Below are 17,240 nucleotides of genomic sequence, written 5' to 3'. Positions count from 1 at the left end.
TTTATTACTGCACAGATCTAGAAGAAATACACAAAGCAGATGAGGATTTAAGTGAGAATACACAACCCTCTTGTAATTAGAAAATATTCACTTATCCTGGAGTTCAGTTTTAAAGGAGAAGTTCACTTTTTAACAAAAAATTATAAATGCACATTTTTTGCAGGTACAGAAATGTACATGTATTTTTTTTTTAAATAAATTCCAAAATGAATAGTTCATAAATATAAATTATGTTGATCCACTTCTATAACAGAATTCCAGGACAGGTATTAAAGCAGGAACCAATAGTAGAATTGCGCACTCACCGGACGCGCATGGATAATGCGCATATAATCAATATCCACCAGAATCGTTATGGTAGGCAGAATGGGTGAGCTTCCATTTATATGATCGTCCTGCCTTGGAGAGTATATGGTTAGGTCCAGAGGTCCCCTTAAGGATAAATAGGTGCTCAGCCTGGATACAGGGCTCCCTCCCTCTGGTGGTAGTGGATCAGACTACAGGTGTCCTGCGAGTTAATTAGCTCCATACAGGAGCCAAGAAACAGGTGCCCATATTGTAGTAGGTTTAAATATTTATTTAATATGAAAGTAGTAAAATACAGGGTAGTATAATGAAGCTCAAAATCTATATTAATATTGCAGAGTGTGCAGCAGTGATACTGACCCCTTAGTTAAAATGGCCGCCGGGCTACCTGGTGGCTCCAGGGCGGATATGACGTCATGCTCTGTCGGTTCCTCCTAAGGCCTTTCGTGCCCAAGCACATCATCAGAGGGGTCAGTATCACTGCTGCACACTCTGCAATATTAATACAGATTTTGAGCTTCATTATACTACCCTGTATTTTACTACTTTCATATTAAATAAATATTTAAACCTACTACACTATGGGCACCTGTTTCGTGGCTCCTTTATGGAGCCAATTAACTCGCAGAACACCTGTAGTCTGATCTACTACCACCAGAGGGAGGGAGCTCTGTATCCAGGCTGAGCACTTATCCATCCTTAAGGGGACCTCTGGACTTAACCATATACTCTCCAAGGCAGGACGATCCTATAAATGGAAGCTCACCAATTCCGCCTACCATAAAGATTCTGGTGGATATTGATTATATGCGCATTATCCATGTGCATCCGGTGAGTGTGCAATTCTACTATTGGTTCCTGCTTTAATACCTGTCCTGGAGTTCTGTTATAGAATTGGATCAACATAATTTATATTTACAAACTATTCATTTTGGAACATATTTTAAATGAATATATCAATTTTAGCACTGCCCTTTATTTACTTCGTTATTTTATGAGGTTTGCTTTGATTGCCTTCAGTGCTATAGCTGCTGAAACATGAGCGCTCACTTTTTATTTCATTTTTTTATTTTTTTTTGTTTCTGGAGGCTGTAAAGTATTACACCAGTGATCAGCAGATCACTGGTGCTATGCAGGTCTCCTGCAGACCTATCAGTGTATCTGTGTGCCCCTACATCCCATACGGGCAAGCAGATACACACTGACAGGAATACTCAATGAACAACCACGGTGCTCCACAGTGCCATGGTAGTTCATTAAGAACTACAAGCTGACAGCCGCAAAGGCTGTCAGAACTTGTAGTGTTCTCATCCACAGAATACTGTGAATGAGTTGCATGGGCGGAACCCCACAAGGCCGCGTTTTAAAAAAAATTGTGATAGCTAGCTGGGGGGAGAAGATCCCCTGCTAGCTGTCATAATGGGGGGGGGGGGGTGGTTCTTTTGTAACATGTTACACTCTGAATATGAGTGTAACATGTGACATGTTACGAAAGGTGAATTTATCCTTTAAGAGCAAAGGGCTGTTAGTGATTGAGAGTAACCTAGTAAATTATTGTTTTCTCCCAATAACCTTTGCATGTTTTCTTAGAAACACATGTATCTTGAAACTGTACTCATTCAGTATTACATCATTAGGCACTTTTTTGGAATAGACTATGACATTGGAAGTCATACAATGACCAAATTATAATATTTTGGAGGATTTCCACACTTTTGTGTTAGAAACATTTTTCAAATTTTGATCTTGCAGATAGTATAAAACTTTTATTTATAAAGCCTCATGCTGTGTGTCAGTTATCCAAGTCATTTGGATGAGCTGAAAGCATTCTAATGGTGTTCTGCCATTGGCTGCCTTTTGTGCTTCTTGCATGTTATCTTTTCCAACTCTCCTCTTTGTGTGAATCTTTGTATCGTACTGAAACCTGTTGCTTGGCGTTTTTATTTATTTATTTTTTATTCCTTTTTTTTTCCTTTCTGTCTTTTTATTTTAGGGATTCCCTGGTGATTTTGGAGAAAGGGGTCCTCCAGGACTTGATGGAAACCCTGTAAGTAGTTGATAATAAAACACAAGAACTATTGTTATGAACTGAAGTGTTTAATTTATTACAGGAGGTTGTTAAATGGGATACAGAAATCAGGAATGTTCTTGGTCACGCTTTCCATGAGGAAAAAGCATATAAATATTACTGATCCATACATCACTGTAAACAAATTTTTTAATTTGGGACCAACGTGAATGTGTTTCAGATATTTGTTGTAAACTCTCATTATATTAAGGGTCGTTCCACAGAAAAACTGATATATTTGTGTGTGGGTTTGTGCTTTTCAATTCTGTAACCAACATAAATATTTATGTTGGTTACAGAATGATATTTTCCTTTAACCCACATTACATTTCTCTGCTGCTTAGTGACTACAAGGGTTACTTGCTGTCCTCGAATTCTAAAAATGCTATTTGCCTGCTGATCCTCTGGCTTCCGTACTGTGAATCACTAACCTAGAACAAGCTTGCAAATAAGACTTGTGACTTTTTTCTGACTCTCCTGATCTGCATGTTTGTTTTGGTTTGTTTACTCAAAAGTATTGTAGCCAGTGATTCAGTATGCCAGCCAGCCACCCAACATACATTACTCATACTGATGTAAATGTAAGATTCACGTCAAAGCAGGTGCCTAGTGAAGATAGTCTTTAGTAAATTGTGGGGTTGATTTGCTAAAACTGCAGAGTGCTAAATCTAGTGCAGTTCTGTATAAAAACCAATCAGGTTCGAAGTTTTTTTTTTTTGTCAAAGCTTGATTGGACAAGCTGAAGGTGGAAACTGATTGGCTACCATGTACAGCTGCACCAGATTTTGCACATTCCAGTTTTAGTAAATCAATGTCTGTGTATATGGGTCCTGGGGTGTTGGTCCTTCTTTATGCTTGCAGCATGTTGTAAAATCATATTGGTACTACAGTAATAATTAAGTGTTCTTGCATGGCAAGACCACTTACTGTTATCTCACATATATATTCTTATTATTATAGCCAAATTTACCACCCTAACTCCTCCCACAGTTTTTACACTACATAGACAGTAATATACCGAAACGTGCGGATTGTTCCCGATTGGTGTGCTAATACTTTGTTTCGCCGAATGGTTCACGAAATATTGGTGTTTTTGTGGTGAAATTGGTCCCATAGGAATGAATGGTGGAATGTTCAAAACTAGAGTGGGAGCTGACAAAAGCTAGAGTGTGTGCTGAAAAATCAGGACATTATTTCTAAACTGCCATCACTCCCCCATTTTCAAGCCCACCTACACAAATCTTGTATCAAAACGTTCAGCTATCCCTGCTGCCACTAAAAATGTCCACGGCTAAGCCATAGTCCTGAAAGTTTTCACAATATGACCATTTGTTTGCAACTCACGCCGCCCATTGACATTCATTGAAACTCCACTCTAGCCACCTCAAATTTGAAGGGCAATTTCTAAACTGCGACTGTGCCTTCATTTATAATATTTCAGAGACATACTATGCATCAAAATGTAGGTCTGGGTCTTGTGATTCTCACAATATAAAGCTCTTTGGTGTAGGATTTATAGTTTTTAAACTACAACCGTTTAAAGATGGCAACTGCTAGTGAAGTGAGCAAGTTGGAGCAGTTTGTTTTTAAATGCTCTTCTCTGCCCTTGCTGTAGAATGAGTTGCCAAAGTAACCCAGGTGTGTGAGTAGGAAGCAGAGTGACGAAAGCTAGAGTGTGAGTTGTAGACTGCTGGTGGAGGCAAGAACACTTCACACAATTTCCCCAGAAATTGTAGATTTTCTAGTTTCAGATTGCAATTCCAAAGATTGCCTTATAAATGAGAAAACATGTCAAATTCATGGCTTCTACTTAGTTTTAAATTACAAATTGTAATAAAGAGGGTCTAGGGTTTTTGAATCTATGTACATAATGGTACCAACATCCCAGGTATAAGAAATGCATATAAAAGAAGATTAATGTACTTTCAAGGTATACAAAAAAAGTGAAAAAGTACATACTGTACAATGTAATAAAAATTAATACCTTTTATTTGAACAGTCATACAATTGTACAAAGTAGAGCCTGATACAACACGACTCACACATAGAATAATATCTTAAAACTACATCATCATGCTCACGTTCTGCATGATGACTGTCCAATATTCTATGAGATGAGAGTCTCTTCTACGAGTAGCCTGTCTACGGTATAATCACAACATTATTGGAGAAAGATGAGCAGCAGACTCACTGCGCTTCATTGAATATTTCCAAATTCCTTGGGAGTTGAATCTGACCTTCCAGATATCAATTAAAGCAGCATTATATAACTGCTGCCTGTTCAGATTTGCAATCACAGTGTCTGATAGAGGGAAGTATTTCAGCATCAACTTCTTTTGCAACTTTGAGATATCGTGTAACTCATTGCTGAGAGTCATAAAGAAAGATGATGCTGACAGATCTATAGATAATCATTGAAGCACCATTGAACATTTTTATGTAGTCAACAACTCACCAAGCTCTACTGCTCAGCAAAGGAATGTGAGTGTGGCGCTGGTGCTCAGGTTGGTTTTTGGATCCAAGATATGTGACAGAATAGCCGGCAATTCATATCCTTATCATATATTCTTTATTGGCACACAGTAGAGAACATAGAATCCATAAAAGCTGACGCGTTTCGGCCACAGCCTTTGTCAAAGCTTACATCAAAAAGAACTAAAATTCAGACTTATATAACATAACAGCCCACAAAATTAGGGACAGTACATACTTAATTAAAATCATTGTTCAGTCTAAATGATTGCAGGTGAAAGTGAAGCAATAGGATTTCAGAGAAAAGGAAAAAAAAGAGAAAACTTCATCTAATGCATATAATTACAAGCATCCTAATGCAAGAGCAGCACAATAAAATAAAACAGCCCTCAACATGGATGCCTGCAAATTGAACATGAGAATAATAAGGGTCATATTTAAATTATTTAAAAAAAACATTAACATCCATTCTATTATTTAAACCAAAAGGGACCCTAGTATTGCACATATTAATCCACCACACTTCACGTTTAACATTTAGGTAAGGCACGGTTTACATCTCCTCCTCTTAAAGGTTTTCTTACATATTCCAAACCAAGGAAAGAAAAGAAGTCAAGGTTCCCACCATGCTTCTTTCTGAAATGTTTAGAGACATTAGAAATGTTTTTAGCATGTGGATTGTTAGTGTCATTATAGTGTTCACATATTCTGACTTGTAATGAACGAATAGTACATCCCACATATTGGAGACGGCAAGCACTGCATTCTATAGTATAAACTACCATCCATGAATTGCAATTGATGTACAGTAACATTTTAAAGCATATACTTTGTAGATAACAAAGTAACTGTAGTACTTTTTTTTTATGCCTTTTGCATTGTCTACATGTGTTTGTACCACACGGATAAGAACCCTTAGTTCTCAACCATTCACTACTTTGACCATTTGTTTTTGAACAAAACAAATTGGGTGATAATGTGCCTAAAGTAGGAGCTTTTCTACAGGAAAAATTGCATCCATTTTTTAAAAGAATCTGTAAACATTTTTTAACTGTGGCGACAATTTGATTGTACTGCATAAAATATGTAGTAACGAAATTAACTTTGTTGCATGATGTTTGTTTGTGGAATCTATCTTTCTTCAATAGTTCTATAATTAGATTATCCCAATGTTTTTCTTGGGCTGCAATCATTCCTCGATCTACCAGTTATTGACTGTATCCCCTCTCTTTAAGTCTACCTGAGACTATATCACATTCCTTTAAAAAAAATCACTTTTGAGTGGAACAATTCCTTCTCACCCTCACAAACACATCAATGGGTAATGCTTTAATAGTATGTGTCGGATAACAACTAGAGGTAAGCAATAAGGAATTACCCATACACTGTTTTCTATAGGTTATAGTAGTGACTTTGCCACTATCCACATGTCCTGTTAATGTCAAATCCAGATAATCAATAGTGGTCGGATGGCAGTTATATGTAAATTCCAAATTGGAACTATTATTCAAATATGCAACAAAATGTTTCAACTTAGAAACTGTGCCAGTCCAGACCAGAATCAAATCGTCAATAAAACAACTGTACCAGGCAATATGAGATCTATGTATGTTATTGTGAGAAAATAGAAAGGTCTCCTCCTACCATCCCATATATAGATTAGCTAATGAGGGTGAAAACTTAGCTCCCATCGATGCTCTGAAATCCTATTGCTTCACTTTCACCTGCAATCATTTAGACTGAACAATGATTTTAATTATGTACCGCCCCTAATTTTGTGGGTTGTTATGTTATATAAGTCTGAATTTTAATTCTTTTTGATGGAAGCTTTGACAAAGGCTGTGGCTGAAATGCATCAGTTTTTATGGATTCCATGTTCTCTACTGTGTGCCAATAAAGCATATATGATAAGGATATGAGTTGCCAGCTATTCTGTCACGTACCATTGAACATTTTGTATGGAATACTTTCTTTAGCCCAAAGAAATCTGTCTCTACCATGAAAAAGGACAGGTTGGTTATGTTTGCCCCCCCACACTAGAGATTCATAATCCTCCCCTGCTGCCAAATCCAGCCCTATATTGGCCAGAACTTTTTTGGATTGGATGCTGTGGTTCACAATGTGGCATATTTTTGGCTGGTGGTGGTCCTGTACCTTTTGGGGCAATAATAAACCAGAAAAATAAGGAGGTACCTCTAAACTGCACTAGAATATTATTAGTTGTTTGAGCAGCACAAACACTGCAGTTTTCCTTTTACAAACCTTTTTTTTTTTTTTGCAACAATGTCCCCAAATGGTAAAGTAAGACCTTTTTTCTCTTTTTATATAGGGTGAACTGGGTCCCCCAGGTCCTCCCGGAGTCCTTGGATTTATTGTAAGTACGACTGAGTAACCAAGCCAGTCACTTCTATTCCTCAACAAACTCTGTCCCCAGCACTCAATTTACAAAAATGCGAATTTATTTACTAATCTCTCTGTGAATGCATTTAATTTCTTCCACCCTATGGGGGTCAGTCCTTGCTTATAGTAGAGTAGGTGTTTATAGCTCTGTTTCCATCGTAAAACACCAACTATTTTAATTAGGGAAGCTTGCTATCCGCCTTAAGCTGGCAAAGCTGTGGGCGTGAATTTGTCTATTGCCTCACGCATCCATCTGGAAGTAGGCAGCAACATAATTCTTCCTTGTCTTTCACTTTTTATTTCTACGGATAAGGCTGAGTAGATTAGTGTTGGCTCAATTCCACACCAGAAGTGGCTGCAAAAGTCTTTTTCACATGGACTGTGATAGGTTAAATGTTGTTTATACTCCTGGTGGTTGTATAAGTCTCGTAAATGTAGAAATTCTGCTGAAATTTGATACCTGTGCATATCATAGTGACAGATGAAAGCAATGAGCGCCAAGATTTTCAGCTTGCTATTGAAGTGGAGTTCGTCGTACTCACCACTGAGCATAATAATACATACAATAATTATTCCAGCTGCACTTTTATTTGATGAAGACATTCAGCTTTCTGCTTGAAGGGGCCTGGATAAAAAAAAAAGTCAGTTCCTCCTAGCATCCAATCAGTTGTCCTTTAATTTTCCAGGACATGAAAAAGGTGATTGGCTGCTGTGGGAAACACAAATGTTTTAGTCAACAGCTAAGAGGTCCATCGACTGATGCACTAATGGTAATAACCATCTCTACACTATAGACGTATGTGGACATGCCTCTAAATTGGTTAGTTCAAGGTTCTCTAGTGAAGAGTATTAATGCTACAGCTTGCAAAGAAATTTAAGACAATTCTATGCTTCCAACCTTGAGGGAAGGACTTTTTCCAGCATTACTGTTCCACTGTGTATAAATCCAGCTCCGAAAAAACAGATTGGAGGAGTTTGGTGTGAAGTGGCTTGCACAGAGCCCTGAACCCTAAATTTGATTGTGAGCTGGGTCTTCCTATCTAGCATCATTACCTGACCTTCACCGAAGAAATGCTTTTCCAGGGGCAGGTCAACGCAATATTAATGCCTATGTTTTTGGATTGGGATGTCCAATCCATTTTTTTGTCCTTTACACTTAAATGGGTATTCAAAGTGAAAACCACTTCATCTTATATCAAAATGGGTATTCAAAGTGAAAACAGATTCATCTTATATCAAAATAGTAATTCACTCTGCTAAGCAAGCAGTCTCTATTCTTTTAGTAATTTAACCTCATCATTTGCTTAGTTCATTAAAAGCATGTAGCCTGTCCATCGGGTTCAGCATTTTTGTATTTAAAGAAGACTTTCCATTAAAAATTCACACTTCACTATCAAATTAGATTTTGGATAAAAAGTACCCTTTTCTTGTCACAAACTTGTATTGCTTTTGAGCACTAAAATGAGAACTAAAAACTAGGCAAGGAAGAAATGGTCTCCAGCTATCAAGAACATTGTGGGTTGGTTATATCATCACAGAATCTGTGTAGAATCAGACAAATTTTGTCTACTAGATTTGCATTGAGACGGGAGGTTTAACAAAGCATAACATTGCATAGAAACAAGATTTTTTTTATACCACTAACATGCTATGATAGGATTATTTGCAGTAATCTGTTTTTACATGTATATCTAAACACTGAAAAGATGAGTTTCTAGTTAAAGAGAACAATTCATGATTGGGCTTTTTAAAAAATCTACATACTCTGTCTCAAATTGTTATAAATGTACAGTCTTACTTACGAAAGATTTATATTTGCCTCTTTTGTTCAGCTTTACTTCATTTGCCTTGAGTTTGAGCATGTAGAATTCATTTGCCTTGAGTTTGAGCATGTAGAATTCATTTGCCTTGAGTTTGATATGTAGAATTAGTAGTTAAAGGTCACTTGAAGCCTCCCAGCGACCGAGAGTGCACAACGAGCTCAAAGAGCAGAGCGCTATAGTTAAAAGGAATGTAGAAAAGCAGAGTCAACTCAAGCTGCAACACAAACATGATACCAGTGCAGCTGATAGACCAATTTGTGTATACCTTTAAAGACACGTCAGCCATAGATGGAACGATTTTCTTTCCTGCAACCACAGGTCAGTGTTGATGGGGTATCCCTCCCATGGAGGTATTGTGTTCTTCCAGCAGTTATTACTGGTAGTGGCTATAATAGCTGCTAGAAATAATCACATGTGAAATCTGACAGGCTGGTAGTAATAAGAGCAATATGAATGGCAGACAGGGTAGAAGGGGGCAGATGCGTAAGTGGTGCAACTTTTCGCAGTAGCAGTGGCTGCTTTTACCTCTCACTGAGCCAGAATACAGCCGCTCAGGTATATTTTTTACCCAAGGCCTGCAAATAATGGGATATACACCATTACACATAACTTAATGTGATGGTGCCGTTTCCCACAAGAAAACAAAAACTAAATTTCAGCTTTAAAGCTACACACCATGGAAATACAAAAGGAAAAAAAATAGTACAGCTCTGAATATATTCTTATTGTTTTTTCTTTTGATTCAAGCTGTCTAAGTATGTTAATCTTACTTGGTATTAGCCCCTTGCAGTCCCCTGTGCAGCAGAGTTCATACTGGGGAAGGGAGAAGCAGCCTATGGAACATAGACAAGAGAGTACAGTAGTCAGGAAAGCAAAGTGACAGAGAAATGAGCTCATCAGAATGCTTCTTTTTTTCACTATCTAGTCTTAGGGTGAGGTTGGGAGATGACCTGTAAGGCCTCCTGCACACTGGGTTTTTATCCACCGCGCATTAGATCCTGGCATTTTTAGTGGAAGCAAACGAGACAGCTGTGCCGTCCAGTCCCACTGCCAGTAGCCTGTAAAACTCTTGAGAGCCTGAAAGCTGCTGGGGCTGGACGGTGCACTGAGTGGTGCTAAAATTTTTAGGGCAGCAAGCACCTAGGGACAAATGTCCAGAACACAAGCACTTGGAGTGCCATCCAGCCAATTGCTGTCAGCCTCTCAGAGTTTTACAGGCTGCTGACAGCGAGGCTGGACAGTGCACTTTTGTCTTCTGCTCGCACCTAAACTCCGGCATCTAATTCATCGGGGGCTAAATGCTCAATGTACATGAAGCCTAAGTGTTTTTAAACTGTAGCAAAAAACAATAAGGTCTCCTGCCTTGCAAGACAGGTCTGTTTAAAATTCAGTTTTAAATTCATAAAAACCAGAAAAGCACCAAAATCCCCATTTGTGAGAAACTGCTGCTCTGAGCTCATTCTGAAGTCAGTAACATGGTCAATGGCCAATTAAATTATTACGTGATCTTTGTTGAAGCAGAGGATCAAAATTTGGGCAGAGCTTAAAATGTATTGACTCTTCCTTAAAGTGGTAGTAAAGTTGGTTTTTCACTTGTACCTACAGGTAAGCCTATTTTAAGGCTTACCTGTAGATACTGTAACTATCTCCTAAACGTGCTCTGTTTAGGAGATATTTACTTGTAAAGGAGCACTGGTGCATGTCGTTCCTTCAGAGCTGTGTGTCGTAAAAAGTGACTCCCTCACGGATGTACGGGAGTGGCGTCATTGCGGCTTGGCCATTCAAGCCCGCGAACCCGGAAGAAGTACCGGGCATGCTGCTGGAGGGCTTCGTTTCAAGGCAGGTTTCACAAAATGTGCCTTTATGTGATGCATACTAGCACATTATGATATTGTCTTGCAGGGTTTTTTTTGTTTTTTTTTTAAAAAAAAAGGTTGTGGTTTATTTCCGCTTTAACATCCTGCTTCTAAACCCTTGATCAAAAATCATGTGACAAACGCTTTGCATTTGGTCTCAACTGGAGTTGGATGAAAGTCAAGATCACCCTTTTTTTTGCAAAGGTAAGAATTTTTGTGCTTTTTTTTAGGACAGAGTAAAGGGGGTTATTTCCATACAGGTCAGATTTAGGTCGCGGATTTTCAGACATCGATCAAGATGCAGTACCCTTTGAAATATTTACACATCCATAAAACCGTTTCTTCTTACATTTCATTATGAATACTCTAGTAAGGAGTGAAATACTTGTGAGGAAATAGCACATCTCTCTATACCAGTTTGCATGTACACAGCTTGCCTATAAGGAGCTCTTGTGCAGCTGTCAATCGGGCAGCACATACAGCTCTCCAGTCGTAAGGCCACTAGTAGCATAAACGCTTTGCTGTAGAAAAATAATGTCAGGAAATTCTGCCTTGGGTCTTGGTTGAAATTTATTACCTCTCTGAGCTTAACCACATGGAAAAATATTCATTCCCTTAGAACCTCTTTCATCCCTTTATAAACAGTCAGGAAAGGGGACTTTACATTTTGGAAGTGTATTTTCTACTTCCGTAGCCCCTGGCTTGTAAATATGAAGTGGGATACTTAATGCTGGCTTGCTTGTAAATTTGGAACACAATTTAAGATGAATTTTTGATTTGATTGTTTTGTTTTTATTTTATTTTTTTGTTCTTTTTTTTATAAGGGTTGTAAATACAAACGAGAAGTCAGGGAGGTAAAAAGAGGACAGAATTTTAGTAGGGATTATAATAAGGCCCACCATTTTTGAGAGCTCACTATAAATTTGACAATAATCATTTAGCATACAATAACAGGAAATAATGTACATCACAGATGCTGAACTCCAGCCAAAACTGTTTTGTTTTGTTTTGGTTAAAGGGTAAGAATGGATAGAACATCTATAATTTTTTGTCTTGCAGCTGCTATCCTTCAGTCTATCCAAACCCAATTTCCATTTAACTGGTCTTTCACTCCTCTATACATGGATATTGTACTCACATCCACCTGTGGCTCGCTATATCAAGTCAATATTCTTTAGACAGTAGGTTATCATTCCAAGGGACTTTTACCCAAAAAAGGAGTGATGTGGGTTAGTCCTGTTAAGGTTCCAGGCTACAACCTCTCTGAAAGCAACAAAAAAGATGCTTTGCAGACAGTGGTGCATTTAGCTCTTGTGCTGCTCTAGGCAACACTAAAATTGGGAGCCCCCACTACCAGCACCACCCCCCTGGCCCCCGCTGCCTCTAAAATTTGCAACTTACCCCTAGGCCCTGCCGCCGCCACGCTCCGCCCGCAATGAGAGAGCACTAACCTTATCCTCTCCAGAGCCATGCCCAATGTCTTCCTTCCTTGTGCGGTAAGCTTACACCCTCCAGCAGCACACAGCCTCCTCCTCAGATTCCATGGCCGGGCCTCCCCAGGTCCCCAAGCAGTGCCCCCCCCTGCTTCTAAATTGCATCAGACCACTAGTTTTGGCCTGTTCACTACTTCAGCCCTGAGGAAGAGGGAGGCATCTTCCTTGAAACTTGTTGGCTTTACCTGTGAACTGTCAACTCCAATAAAGTCCTTAAATTTATTCTCAAGTATGGCACACCTTTACATTGCGCATGGCTCTATACCCATGTGAAAGCTTTGTTTCCTTTGTTTCTTTTGATGCGACTATTTTACCCTTAATGACATACCCCACGCTTGGTTCAATGTTTAACCAAGGAAGGCATTAACCTTTTATACTCAATTTGTGGGTTTTTTCTGAGCAACCTCTGTGGACTCCCCCCCCCCCCCCCCCTCTTTTTAAATATATCAACAGTTTTTCTGCTCCCATTATAGTTCTTTCTGTGGCACATAATCCTTAATCTTCACTACACTCTCCCCTTTATCTCAGACTTGGGCCTAGTTCACACTGGCATTGCAAGCAGTCGTTTGTGGGGTGTTTTTAACGCTCCTCAAACGCCTATATAAGTGATACTCACATTATCAAAACATGAAGCGTCAGCATTGTATCTTAAAAATGGAAGCCTCATGTCGAGTCAGGAGGAGTTTGAAGCCTTTCAGCACCTCCCATTCAAATCTATGGGGACGCTACTCAAGCACACTGGCAGGCGTTTGCGGGGCATTTGTGGTTCAGTTCCAGAGCGTTAATACTATTACAGTTTATTTAGTTTGTGATGTGGATTTAACTTTTGTCAAACGCTTATGAACCGCTTCAAAACTGCACATAGGGCGTTTAGGGAGTGTTTTTAATGCTTGTAAAAAGCCAGTTTAATGACCATAATAATGCTATAGGAGCGTTTTGGTAAGACTTAGAAATTTAGTCAAGTGTGAACAAGCCCTTAATTATACTCTAATGATGCCATTCCAGGCATGCTCTGTTTACTGATTTTTATTAATATATTGGACATCATGTGAACATCTTTGTATATAGTTCATCACTATGTTTATATGACAACTTTAAACTGTGCCTTATATCTTGAGTTTACATTAGCCATTTTTGTAGTTGTGGATCATGTCCTTAATTTATGCAAAATGAATTGCACTTGAAGTGGACTTGTTTCTATTACACAGTACTGTTTGGTACATCTAACACTTTGTTGTTTTTGTTTGTAATCCTCTATTATTAATAAAACCTTTTTGGCACCATCATTTTTTTTATTGCTGTCTGTGTCCACATTGAGGGGGGTCCCCTCACTTCCTGCCCACAACCTGACACATAGGGTGTCATAACAGATCTAAAGTACTGGAGAGTTTCTAAAACAGGGCACCAACAGCAGTAAAAACCTGACAAAGGTTATAACCCTTCCCCACTTCACTAAAACACACAAGTTTTTTTCTGTTTGTGTTTCTATTGTAAATACACTGCTCAAAAAAATTAAAGGAACAGTTTTTAACCACTTGCCTGCTAGGCACTTATATTTCTTTCCTGCCCAGGCCAATTTTCAGCTTTCAGCGCTGTCGCACTTTGAATGACAATTGCGCGGTCATGCAACACTGTACCCATATGACATTTTTATCATTTTTTTGAGACAGATATAGCTTTCTTTTGGTGGTATTTAATAACCTCTGGGTTTTTTATTTTTTGCTTAACAATCCAAAAACAACTGAAGATTTTGAAAAAAAAGTTTTTTCTTAGTTTTTGTTTTAAAATTTTGTAAATAAGTGATTTTTCGCCTTCACTGATATGCGCTAATGAGGCTGCAGTGATGGGCACTAATAGGTGACACTGAAAGGCAGCTCAGATGAGCACTGATATGTGGCATTGATGTGCACTGGTAGACACTGATATGTGGCATTGATGTGGCACTGATGGGCACTGGCAGGTAGCACTGATGAGCACTGACAGCTGGCATTGATGGACACTTACAGGTGGCACTGCTGGGGCTACACTGATCATCAGGGCACACTGATCATCAGTGCCCTGATGATCAGTGTACGTGTCCCCTCCGAGGAATTCCGATTACCGGCTCTCCTCTCCTCTGTCAGCGTGACAGCTCGTGAGGAGAGAAATGCCGATAACCGGCATTTCCCTATTTACATGATATCAGCTGTGATTGGACACATGAGCCGAGCCGAAATCTTCGTCTCTTTCCATTGATCGGTGATCCACTATGTCCGAGGGACACAGCGCACCGCCAATGACCTCGCTGCACGCTCCCAGAGCCGTGCATGCGTGGTTAGAATGGGAAGACGTCATATGACGTCCTCCCAGAACGAGAGAACCACCTTGCACCCGTCATTACCTTTATATGGCAGGTGGGAGGTGGTTATTCAGAGTATAGCATCAAGTCAATTAAACTCCTGGGATATTGATCTGGTCAGTTAAGTAGCAGAGGGGGTTGTTAATCAGTTTCAGTTGCTTTGGTGGAAATGAAATTAACAACAGGCAACAATGAGATGATCCCCAAAACAGGAATGGTTTTACAGGTGGATGCCACTGACCTTTTTTTCCCCGCTAATCTTTTCTGACTGTTTTTCACTAGTTTGGCTAGGGTCAGTGTCACTACTGGTAGCATGAGGCGATACCTGGACCCTGCAGAGGTTTCACAGGCAGTCCAACTCTTCCAGGATGGCACATCAATACGTGCCATTGCCAGAAGATTGGCTGTGTCTCCCAAGAGCATGGAGGAGATTCCAGGAGTCAGGCAGTTACTCTAGGAGAGCTGGACATGATCGTAGAAGGTCCTTAACCCATCAGCAGGACCGATATCTGCTCCTTTGTTCAAGGAGGAACAGGATGAGCACTGCCAGAGCCCTACAAAATGACCTCCAGCAGGCTACTGGTGTGAATGTCTCTGACCAAACAATCAGAAACAGACTTCATGAGGGTGGCCTGAGGGCCCGACGTCCTCTAGTGGGCCCGACATCCTCTAGTGGGCCCAATGTCCTCTAGTGGGCCCTGTGCCCACTCCCCAGCACTATAGAGCTCAATTGGTATTTTCCATTGAAAAGAATTGGCAGGTCCGTCACTGGCGCCCTGTGCTTTTCCCAGATGAGAACAGGGTCACTCTTAGCACATGTGACAGACTTGAAAGGGTCTGGAGAAGCAGTGGAGAACGTTATGCTGCCTGTAACATCGTTCAGCATGATCGTTTTGGTGATGGTCAGTGATGGTCTGGGGAGGCATATCCATGGAGGGACGCACAGACCTCTACAGGCTACATAATGGCACTCTGACTGCCATTAGGTATCGGGATAAAATCCTTGATACCACTGAATGGCCCCCACACTCGCCAGACCTAAATCCAATAGAACACCTCTGGGATATCATGTTTCTGTCCCACCGACCCCACCAGGTTGCACCTCTGGAACTCAGTGATTCCCTGGTCCAGATCTGGGAGGAAATACCCCAGGACACCATCTGTTGTCTCATTAGGAGCATGCCCTGACTTTGTCAGGCATGCATGCAAGCACATGGGGGCCATACAAACTACTGGGTACCATTTTGAGTTGCTGCAATGACATTTCAGCAAAATGGACTAGGCTGCTGCATCATTTTTTCACTTTGATTTTCCGGGTGTCTTTGAATTCAGTCCTCTTTAGGTTAATTATTATTATACAGGATTTATATAGCGCCAACAGTTTGGTCAGCGCTTTACAATATAACGGAAACAATACAGCAACAGTACAAGAGGGTTAGGAGGGCCCTGCTCCTTGGAGCTTACAATCTAAGAGATAATTTTCATATCCATCGAACAATGGGGTATTCTTATATTCCTGACACATTACCCAGTCCATATCAGTATAGATATCCAGCATGATATTTTTCCCCATTGAGATCTGATGTGTTTTCAAAGTATTCCTTTCATTTTTTGAGCAGAGTAGTTACCCTCACTTCCTGTCCCAGTAACATCCTGAACTCTAAGTATCACCTGGACAGAAAGTGAAGAGACTTTTTCAGGAGTAAAACCCCAGCAGAGAATCTAGCGATGTCACTACCCCTCTCAGGATGGTGTGGAATAACCCCCAATGTAGAATAGCTGACATTTCTGCATGCCCCAGAGTTTACTTTCTTAGGCATATCCACTCTAAGACTTCATTCAAATCTTCACATTTGAAAACGTGTGAAAAATCACTCGCGTGTTTACAAAATGCGATAAAAATGCATGACACATTTGCGGTGCTATTCATTGGTAATGGAATCCCAAATCCAGAAAGCAAATATATGTTTTGCTGTGTGCAAAAACATGCAACAAACAAGGCAAAAAGCACTGTAAAATACACACAAAAACAAACACAGTAAAAAGCTTAGTCTTTTTGTAGCTTTATTGTGAGTAAATTTTGGGAGAGAAGGTTAAAGGGGCAGCATACCCAAAAAAGATGGCAGCAAATCAGGCCCACACAGGTAGTAAGATGAATCTGTTTTCATACACCAATTTAGTGTACTTTGTATTTTTGTTTCTTGGTATATTAAAAAACAAGTGAGTACTTGACAGGTAAATTGGGGAGCATACAAATTAAAGTAACAGGAAAAAACACCTCAAATATACCTATGCTATTGCTTCTCAACACAAAAATGAACCAAATACACATAAATAATGTGTAAAAAAACATGATCCAGATATAGTAAAAGAATGTTCTTATCTCATATGAAATCTGGATGTGGACTATCCTCTGTACACCTTATGTAGAAAGAGATGTTATATGTGTTACATATCATAGTATTGAAAAATGCATATCAAATA

At 39.6% G+C, this 17,240-nt stretch overlaps 1 protein-coding gene across 2 annotated transcripts in view; it reads left to right on the top strand.

The window, feature by feature from the left end:
- The window catches only part of COL27A1 (collagen type XXVII alpha 1 chain), a 592,361-nt gene that overhangs the window by 206,512 nt on the left and 368,609 nt on the right, over positions 1-17,240 (top strand). For both annotated transcript variants that reach the window (XM_089692938.1, XM_089692937.1), the window contains exons 13-14: positions 2,300-2,353; positions 7,176-7,220. In XM_089692938.1, coding sequence (XP_089549064.1) covers positions 2,300-2,353; positions 7,176-7,220 — 99 coding nt within the window. The remainder of the gene's footprint in view (positions 1-2,299; positions 2,354-7,175; positions 7,221-17,240) is intronic.

The sequence above is a fragment of the Staurois parvus genome, unplaced genomic scaffold (assembly GCF_062004578.1).
Source record: "Staurois parvus isolate SC_StPar_1 unplaced genomic scaffold, SC_StPar_1.0 ptg000608l, whole genome shotgun sequence".
Lineage (NCBI taxonomy): Eukaryota > Metazoa > Chordata > Amphibia > Anura > Ranidae > Staurois > Staurois parvus.
This window is presented reverse-complemented; position numbering and strand designations above follow the sequence as displayed.